Raw genomic sequence first — 10,620 nt, 5'->3', positions numbered from 1 at the left:
TAAAACTGAGGTGGCAGCACTGTGGCTTATTGCAGTTATCTCTGAAAGAAATGTCATTCCCATCATATCAGCACCACATTCCCTCCTGAAGAACAAGTACAAAGGGAAAGGACTGGAGAAAGGGGCTTTTCCTTTATTTTACTCTTTCTTTTTATGTCACAGTCTGCTCCTCAATAAACTAACCAAGTTTGTGACTTTACCTCTAAATTACAAAGGAAAATAGTAGATCAAACACTCTTTATCAATGGAGGTGGTGTTTTTATTGCAGCCTAGATACACTGTTCTCATCTTCTCTAGCTGAACTTCAGTGAGTTAACACCTACTTAAATTCTAGCCTGAGAAAATTGTTAAGCTGTAAAAGCCAAGTCATAGGCTATACGGAGCCGGGCATCATCTGTATACTGACAGCACAGGACACATTGGCTCATTGCTATATGTTCCTGTGTGAACTTCCTTCCCTTCTATATTATGTTGAATAAAAAAGGACAATAAAATATTAACCCACATCTGTCCATCTCCCTAAGCAAGGTGTAGTGCTAACATTATCATTTCCCAGCAGCTAAACACTAAGCTTTTTTGAAGGAGAAGAAAAAAATTTTTTTTCATCCAGATTACATCAAATAAGACCTAGAACAAACAAATGACGTCAAGGACGATAGCTTTAAAGGGGTTTTGGGAGGCTGCAAGACAGGAGTAATGTATGAATGTATTGTTTGGATTAGACAGAAAAATATCTTGAGTTTCTTGTGATAACAAGAAATTTCCCCAAAACTGCATGAGGCTGTCCCCACTTTGTGCAAGGATTTCTCCCAGCTCTTATTTCCTCACAAGGAAATAGATCTACTTCAAAACCCTGACTCACTGTTGCTAACAGCTTTTGATGGAAGTATCAAAGATTTCACAGGATGTGCTAAATAACTTTTAGAGCAAGAAACGAACAAAAGAGCTTAACTTTATTCCACTTTGAACACAATCGAGAGTGGAACCGGGAAGAAATGTGATAATTTGACCGACTGTGGTTTTGACTGTCTCAGCAGTTGTGCTGTATATTTCCAACAGACTACTTGCAACAGCAGTGTTAATACTTCAGCAATCATACGTCAGAGTTTTGTTTAGCAGCAGAGCCTTACATCCTGTACAGTTCACTGCGAGGGGAAAAAACACATGCAGCTCGTTTTAATGGAAAATAAATTTAGCATGCAGTTTCATAAAACTAAATGCTAGTGCTTTCTAAATAAATAATGCATCTCTGCTAATTTTTCATTAACAACTATGCTGAAGATTTCTTATAATTAAAGAAGTCAAATCTAGCCTTTGGAAAATATTTTGCTGCACATTTTGATCCATTTCTGCCAGACAACAGGGAAGAAGGAGTCCTAAAAGCTCCACATTCATAGCAGAAATTTTCTCCAGCAGACGAGTTTAAGACAGGCAGCCAAAAAGAGCTCTTGTAACAAGGCTCAAAGCTGTTTGAGCTACACCTGGAAACACTGCAGGAATCTGGAGGTTGGAAATATTTGTAAGGCGTTCTAGTCTGCTCATTTGTTTGTCTGACTGGCCAGTGTCACAAAAGTAAGCGTGACCGCTTGCCGCCTCAGCCCATTGGGCTTTAGTACACTCGGAGTACTGTGTCCTCCTTTGACAAAAGGTTTTATATAGACAGTGCCAGGCATTAATTACAGTAATTTGTTGTTAGCCTTTTTCCCTAAGGAAATAAGGCTCATACACTTGCATTGTCTGTTTGGATGGACGTCTGTCCCCCTTAATTTCTGAGCTCACGGGTAATTTCAAACACATTAGAAATAACTAAAAAAACCTCGCAGATGTTAGATTCCTACAAATTCCATGAATACGGCTGGCTGGGTAAAGGAAAAGGGAAAAAAAATCTGTAGTTTACTGAGGGAGAAAGGTAGAATTCAGCCATAACCTTCAGCATAGCAGAAGCTGGCTCTGCCAAAGAACGTCTTTTTGCCGTCTTTTGCCTAGTAGAAGTAAAATAAAAGGGATGGGGGTGAGCAGAGTAATTGAAGCGGTAGTATAAAGGAAGTGAGACTGAAGCCTGCAGAAAGACAGACTCAAAGTTTTGTTGCTGATGGAACGACCTCCTTTCTTATATTATTGCATGATAACAAAGCTCTCAAATACTATCAAGCCGTCAAACAAAACTGTTCATTAAACTTCCTTCAGCTGGTTCCTTTGCATTATAACCATGCTACCTAAGAAAGATACAGGCGCTTCACACACACGGATTTTTCTAGCAATTCATTATTAAATTTATATGAAACTGACCACAGTTTATTATAAACCGTCACATTTATAGTAGTTCACTAGAGATCACAGGGTAGCTGACCAGATCACCCTTCCATTCCTTAACAGAATTTCTAAATGCGTTTCTCTCAGATCATCTATTTTTCTAGGTATCAATGTTTCTTTCATTAAGTGAACACTATATCCAATGTTATTATTCTCTGGCTACTTAAAGAAAATCAACAACTTATTTCAACAATTATTTTGTGCTATTCAAATTAAGCTGTTTAATCACTATGATTTCCTGAGGTTTGGTTTATATTGACCAGTACTACAAAAATTCTCTGTGACACTTAAAAATGAAAGTATGCAGTCTGGGCATTATGCATTTCTATATATCTTGCCACCGGTGTTACTACAGATCCATACACACATAATACTCTTTGCTCGATGTTTCTGTTTTACATATTAGTTTGGAGTCTTTGCTGTAGTTATGAATATGATGATACTGTGGAAGAGAGAGCTGAGATAACAGCACCTTTACCAAGAATAAAAAGGACAGCATAAACCACACAACGGAGTTAATATTTAAAGAACAAGAATTGAATTTGGTATGCAATGTTTTCCTAGGAGGATCTTTATTTTCAATGCTATACATGTGAAAATAAGAATGAATAAGTGGCTCATTATCTACATGTATAAAAATATAAACATCCTATCAAACATCTGCAAAGTCACCCATCATGATATGCACCACTGAGAAGATCTATGCCTTAACTTCCAATTAAAAGAAAGACTGCTTTTGGTTTTTTAATCGCACTTGTAAATGCTACTGCATTCATCCAACAGTACGTGAACTGTGAACAAGTTCTACTTGTTGTATGCTGTGTACAACAGTATGCAGTATGCAGCATAGCCAATGCTACTGCATTCATCCTATAGTACATGAACTGTGAACAACAACAGCTACAAAATGTACACAGGACCCCAGTACTGTGCCTTTAGATTTCTGATTTTCTGCATGTCAACAGGTTAGCAGAGTCATCGTGTTCATCCGTGCTTTGAGCTCTCAATAGAAGAGACCAGCAAAAGTCAGCGACTTTGCCTTGGGCATTTTACCTTTTAAAAATTTTACTGAAATTACTGAGTAATGTTTAAGAAAAATACCATCTTCTGTGGCAAACCATCAAATGACTATTACATTTATGGCACCATCATTTTACACTTAAATGTCATTGAGTTATGAGTAAATGAAGGGCTCCATTTCCTAATACTAATAAAGCTTACAGTTTTTAGCATGAATACAGAGATTAAAAATCATTAGTTTTTGTTTTATTACACACATTTTTATTTAAAATATGGTAATTTCTGGGTCATCTGCCAGCAAATATCAAAATACAGGCAATCTTTGTTTTAGAGATGCATTCAGCCACCTGGAAGTTTAGTTATGATTCACATTCAAGCAAATATGTAATCAATTTCTGTTCTACAAGCTGATGTTCATATTCAGTTTTTCCATAGAAACAGGTATAGGAAACCAGTAAAACATTACCATATTATGTACACAGTGTAATATGTAAATGCTCAGCTAGATATATTATGAAATTCTGTAGCACTAAAATGATTAAAAAACTAAATGATCCGTGTAAAATGTTTATATACTGTATATATATGTACACTAAATCACAGGTTCAATTTAAAACTGCCCCTATTCATAGCTCCTATGATGGAAATAGCAAGCTACCAGGTTCTTCAAAAAAAGAAAGCTATCTATCTAGAGCAAATTTGAACACTTTACTGAAAAGTGATTTTATACAAAATCTTAAAAAACATACCTCAGAATTACTTAACAGAAACTAGAAAAAGATGGCCATTATTCTTGAGAATGACATTGTAAAGACCAAGTAGCTGTGATCAATGTCCTTTCACTTGTGGTATTAATAAGTAAAGCACAAAGAAATCATCTCAGAGTAAGGCATAGGACAAACAGGTTTTGTTCTGTCTTCAGGTGTACTGGCCTCTCATTCTATCTTATTGCTCATCTAATTTGGCACGTATACATTTCTCTCCTTTTAAAAATACTCCATTATACAACTATCTACAACTGGACAATACCCAGCGCTTTTGTATGCACATCTTCAATTTAACCACATTGCTAAACAATCTTGCTAATATTAAAAAAAAAAAATCATGATGATGCAAATTATTTTCAGTTTTATGCGGCTGTGCATGCACTTAATGAAAGACCAAGTGGTGAACACAGAGGCTGAACACTGAAACTCAACTCAATACATAGGTAGCTATATCTGTTTTCAAACGAATTAAGGTTTTAAAAATAAAACCCTACTGTGAAATTCTTTGGTTAGAATACAAGTGCCAGCAGTATTTCTAAATTTGGAGTTAGAACAATTTGTTATTCAAGAGTTTTAAAAATGTAACTTCAAGCCTTTAATATGTACCACTAAATTCTTCAACACTTCAGATACATTTAGGATGTTTTTCCATGAAGGTCTGAATGGACAATACAGGTTTTTTAATCAAGCTCAGCTTTTAAAGGAAAGTGCTTTTGTATCCCAATCTTCACAAATTTATTAGAAAGAGCTGCTCAGTCTTCCTTGCTGTAAAATGCCCTACTCAGATCATCTGCTCCAAAGCAAGCTACGGCTGCCTCCTCTGTGAAAGAAGGACTGTTAGATAGCATGAACAAAATACAGCTTAGAAGGGGTACTTTCCCCTGAAGAAAGTTGGCATCGTTCTTGTTTTTCTAAGGATGGGGCTTAATCCTTTCTAAGAAGCACTAAATTTGTCTAGGAAAAAGTACTTAACTCTCAGCATTGTCATTGCCCTGGTAGTACTGCCATGAAAATTAAGAAACTGCTTCTTAAAAAAGCTGTTTTGGTATCAATTCTGTTGGCTTCAAAGTTTTACAGCGCCAACATGACAGAACTTAAAGTAATAAACAGGGCACTCTTGATTACACTCTTAATGTACATCAGCATTAATTCAACATAAATGGTTTCAGCTTCCCAGGAAGCAGACCCTACCTTCACTCTGGCAAGACCACCGACTTCATCTCACCCTCATCGTTTTGGGGGTGTTTAAGGAAAAATACATTGAAATTTCTATGCATATTATAGACAGTTACTTCAAAAAAATCGTAAGGACTTCATACCACCCGTGAAAGTTATGACTCACAAGCACTTTAATTTTTCCGAGTATCGTTGCTTTACCTCTCGAGGGAATAAACACGTATCTCTGAGGACACTTTATAGCTCAAGTGGTTGGTTAGAACCTGGCCTTTCACATCAGCCTTATGTGCCTGCTGTGCAGGCCCTGGTCCAGTTTAACAGCTTGGAGAGTGGCATTCAGAGAGATAGGGAGCAGAGAGGGGAGATGGATGCAACCGGTCATGAAGGGCCACACACGCACCTTTTGCAAAATTATTCATCTCTTCAGATGAAGTATGAGCCTGAGTGCCAAGCCCTCACTGCCAGGCATTGCTTCCACAGGATGGTCCTTCACTGAGAGGCATCGCTTTGCGGGGCTTGGGAGGGATAAAATGAACCGTTATGGATCCACCCAAAAAGGCAAAATCTCGGTGGAGAGTATGGGGATGAGAAAAGACAGCTATTTGTCGTGCCATCTTCAACAGAAGTTGCTGAAAAGCAACTGAAAAGTACCTCATCCCCTAAATGGGTGGCTTTTAAAATACCCCACTCTGACAGGGCCATCCTTGGCTCCTGTGCATGGAGAGGGGCAGGGGCTGGGCGCACACGCACGTCGTTCTGGGGCAGGTATTTGTCTACTCCTGCTACCTCTCTCCTTTCTCGCTACCAACATAGCTACTGGGAGGCATGGGAGGGGGGATTCAGTGGCTGAGCAGGGATGTGGTAGCCAAGCAAGGACATGGCGGCTGAGGCACGACATGGTGACCTCCTGTCCCCGAGGCCATCAGGAGGTGCATGCAGGAGGGGTGGGGGCTGCGCTGGGGGCTGACCTGCCATGTGCTTAGAGGCAGGCAATGGGTTGAGGAGAGCGCAAGGGGACACAGCCCCCCTCCATGTCCTCCCTCCTCCGGGCCAGGAGGGGACCGTGGGTGCGAGGGTGTGCAGGGGCCGCTGCCTTATCCCCACGCCGCATGCCAGGCAGATGCTCAGTCCCGGCAGAAGACATACTCGGTGTAGCTGGTCCAGATCTTGTCATCAGCAGGACCGCCCTGCTCGGGGGCGAAGGCGCAGGTGCCGGTGGAGGAGCAGGCGGCCATGCGGAAGCCAGCCTCGGAGAGCCGGTCGAAGGCTTGCTCGAGGAAGTTGAACTTGAGGTAGTAGCGGGCGGTGTAGCGCTCCGGAGGGCGGTCAGGGTCGCGGCTCTCGTTCAGCGTCTCCCCGAAGACCTCCTTGGCCAGCGCCGTCTTGCCGCAGACGGTGATGCGGGCCACTCTCCGGAACTTGGCGTCGGCCTGCGCCTCCCGCCCGATGGTGTAGGAGCCCCGGTAGCCGATGGTGATGTAGCCCGAGCGTCGCCCGCCCGTCCCGTCTAGCGACTGCGAGGGCGTGAGGAGCGGCCCGCCGGAGGGGCTGCGGCTGGCGGTAGGCGATGGGGCGGACGCCGCGGTACCGCCGCCTCCTTCCAGCGGCTCGGCCTCCAGGTAGCCGAGGAGCGGCGGCGGCTCGTCGGCGCAGAGCGAGCCGTCGCGGTGCAGGGCGGCGGGGCGGGAGGCAGCGGCGGCCCGAGCCTGTGCCAGGCGGCGAGCCAGGTCGGGCAGTTGGAAGTATTCGGCCTCCCGCTGGAGGCGGCTGCGCTCGGGGAAGTGCTCGGGCAGTACTAGCTGCAGATCCCGCAGGTAGTCCAGGATGTAGCGGAAGAGGAAGCCGTCGCGGTCGAGGAAGAAGCGGCCCTTGCTGTCCCGGGGCAGCTCGCTGGGCTGCTGCTGCGAGAACATGCGCCAGAGCAGCGAGTCGCGCACCGAGACCACGGTGCAGCGCCGCGTCACGTACACCTGCCCGCCCACGTTCAGCTCCACGATCTCCGGGAAAGACGACCAGCCGCCCGACGCCGCCCCGCTCCCCGCTGCCCCGCTTCCGGCCGCCGGCGAGACGCCGCCGCCGTTGGGCAGCCCGCGGGCGCTGTCCGCCAGGGCCATACCGGAGGGAGCACGCCACTGGCGGGGAGCTGCTGCCCTTCCTCCTCCTCCTCCGGCCGCCTGGGCTCCGGCGGGGCCGCCGCCGCCCGTGGGGTAGCGCGCAGCTCTCCGCTGCTGCCCGCCGGAGCCTCCCGCCCCGTCTGTCCCCGGAGCCGCTGCCGGCCAGGCGCCTCCGTCGGGCTGCGAGCGGAGAGCCCCGGCAGCGGCGGCGGGGCCGTGTTTATGTAGCGCGGCCGCACCTCGCGGGAGGCGTGGGAGGCTGGCGGGAGGCAGAGCCGAGCGCACGGGGAGGGGAAGGGGACGGCCCTGCACTGACGCAGGGTCCTCCGTCGTTCCCCCCCCTCTCCCCGCACCGGGCCTCCTTCTTCGCCTGCGGAGACGCGGGGACGGGCACCGCAGTGTGCGGCGGCCGGCGGGGGTAAAACCTTGGGGGGGCGGTGCGGGAGTGCCCCGGCCGCCCTTACGCCGGCACCCCTCCGGGCTTCGGCTCGCTCCCCGGCTTCTCCGAGACGTCTCGTCTTTTCGCAGGCAAGAACCCCGCTCTGTTCCCCCCGAGGTGCAGGAGCGGGGAAGGGGCGAGACGCACAGCCCCCACCCGCGCTGCCCCGCCGAAGGAGCGGTGTTGTGCCTCTGCTAAACTTTCTAAGGCTTGTCCAAACCCTCGCCAAGTGAGACCCCCGAGGAGGTAACCGTGTCCCCTCCCTCCTGTCGCCTTCGCAGAGGGGAAAAAACACGAACGTGTGGTGCTGGTGGCACTCGCCTCACCCGAGTCCCCTGCCTGTTCCTGGGCTTGCAAGATGCCCTCACTACGCCGGTTTTTAAGGCCCTCAAGGACCCCGTGAAAACCTCCCGCCGATCGGCATCCCTGAGGGGAGCCCCGTCGGTAGGCACCGGGAGCGCCGTGCTGGGCGTGCCTCGGCGTCGGAGCTCGGCTCCCGCGGGCCGGGGGAAGGCGCTGGCGGCGAGGGGGACCCCGCGGAGGATGGGGTCCCCTCCAGCCCCCTGGCAAGCGTCGCTTTACCGTGGGAGCCCGGCTCCCCGTATCTGCATGGATATGTGTGTAATTGGGTGCCCTTACAGCTCAGATTTAATTTGGATTAATTAGGTACATCGGGATCTGCGTGAAACATAAGCACCTATTTAACATGCGTTGGCAGAGAGCATTTAAATTATCTTTCAGGCTTTTGCTTGAATTTCATCTACATTTCTATGCCTCTTTGCAAGCAACAGGGAAGAGCTGCTGCTACCTCGATGTTCTCAATTGCTCTCCCCTGGGAATTCAAGTGTGCGCTCTTCCTCGAGAGAAGAGCTGGAAGGACAGGAAGGTCTGAGGAGTTTGAAGGCAATGGTCAATGTCTTCCTTTCGTAGCGGTGAAAGAAGCCCTCTCTGGGCTACCCTGCAGCAAATGCAGTCATGCATGAAGTAGAAATCAAAATGCAGAGGCAGGGGGTAAGAAGTCCTTCAAAAACTGAGAAATAGGAGAGGAAGGAAAGGCAAGTTAGTTCTCAAGAAGCAAACTAAGTTTGCCCAAGAGAAGAGGAAGAAGAAAGAGAAGGAGTTGAGAAATAGAAGTTTTGAAAAGGGAACAGACAACAAAGAAGAACGATGTGTCAAGGGACTGCTGGCAGGGAGATATTGTGGTCTAAGGAAGGAGATGGGGTGGGCTTGAGGCATTGGACACTCGGAAATTACAGGAGTTTAATCTGAACAAGATTAAGGGTAAGGTAGCAAAGATGCTGAACATTACTTTTTCCATGTGGGAAAGCCAGCTGCCAGGACTTTGACTACCAAGTATTTTCATTTGTGGGAGCAATATGGCAAAGTAGGTTAATCTGATGTTTTGCTGACATTTTGTAACAAGCAGCTTGTTCCTCTCTTTCCTCTTTTTTTTTTTTTTTAAGAGGAGTAGGAGAGAGGTGAAAACAGTTCAAAAGATCAGGGGGGAAAAAATAAGTCTGAATGAAGTTGATGTGCTACTCATTTAAACATCTAAGTTTGTCGCTATAGAAATAAGGGAAAATAACATGACTTGTCTGCTAGCACACAGGAAATCTTTGTTTGCTTCCCTAATACTACATTAGGGTCAATTCACCAGACTAAAAAACACAGGAAATTTTCACATGGTGGTTTACTGGTGACAGTTTCATGGGGTTACTTGTACCTCTCAGTCTCCTAATGTGGCATCTCCCCCCACGTCACCCTGCTCCTACCCATACTTAGCAAGAAGCCACCTTGAGAGCCTCCTACAGATTTGTATTTTAAACTCCGCTTCCCTATGTGGGCTCTCTACTGAGAGCACTGTGATTAAACTGTGCACCCAGAAGATGAGATCATATAGTGCTTATGTGGGCACTTATTCATAGCAGAATTTGCAGTGGAAGATTTTGTACCGACCAGCAGGTGTCTCTTACAAATGCTCCCATATCAAAAAAAAAAAAAAAAAAAAAAAAAAAAAAAAGAGGTTGTTTAATTAATCTGTTAATTAAACTTAATTTCTCTGGCATTAGGTATTAATGTAGGTTACCAAAAATAGCACTAACACATTTATTAGACTTGAGCTTTTTATTTTCCTTGAGCTTTGTTAGATTTGAAACCAGACTTAGTAAGACCTGAGCTTAATGGATCTGCCAGCTCATGTTTTCAGAAGGTTCACAGACGAGTAAGTTGTGCTGCTCCTTCAGACATTGGTTCTCCACAGCTTTACGTCCATCTGCCTACCACCTAGTGGGAAGCAAAATGAGAAGGACCCACCACGCTTCTGTGCAGCACCCTACGATGTCCAAAGCCATGCACATATATTAGTGAGGGGGGACATAGCTGTAACAAGCACCTTATTTGGGCCACTGTCCCAGGTCTTTCTTTAGGGGTTCAAACCAGTCCGTCCCACCGCAGTGTCCTATGTGCCAGTGTGCAAGCTGACTCCAGACACCACTTCAAAAAGAGAAGAAGGAGCCTTCTCATGGGAAGATACTGTTCATACAGCCTGTTCAACACTCCTGGGCAAAGACCCAGTTTGCAGTGTTTGTCTCCGAGATAGACGTAATTTTCTGGGCTTAAAAACATGCCCAGCACTGAAATATCCGGTTTGAAGCAACCGCTCTTCAGAAGAATAATCTTCTCTAGGCATCTCTCTGCTGCTTTATGCAAGTGAGGATGCTTTGCCTTGCTGCAAGTTTGTGGTTATTTCAACTTCTTTCTTTAATAGATTTTTTTCCTTTTTTCACAAAAT

General features: G+C 46.1%; 1 protein-coding gene across 1 annotated transcript; it reads right to left on the bottom strand.

The window, feature by feature from the left end:
* Nucleotides 1-6,400: 6,400 nt before the first annotated feature.
* Nucleotides 6,401-8,458, bottom strand: KCTD12 (potassium channel tetramerization domain containing 12; the record flags this gene model as incomplete). The annotated part of the gene is made up of 1 exon (XM_081996718.1): nt 6,401-8,458. Exon 1 carries the CDS (start codon nt 7,388-7,390, stop codon nt 6,401-6,403), a length of 990 nt encoding a protein of 329 aa, XP_081852844.1. The 5' UTR covers nt 7,391-8,458.
* Nucleotides 8,459-10,620: the final 2,162 nt, after the last annotated feature.

Source organism: Phaethon aethereus (genome assembly GCF_964289735.1).
Source record: "Phaethon aethereus genome assembly, chromosome: 1".
Lineage (NCBI taxonomy): Eukaryota > Metazoa > Chordata > Aves > Phaethontiformes > Phaethontidae > Phaethon > Phaethon aethereus.
This window is presented reverse-complemented; position numbering and strand designations above follow the sequence as displayed.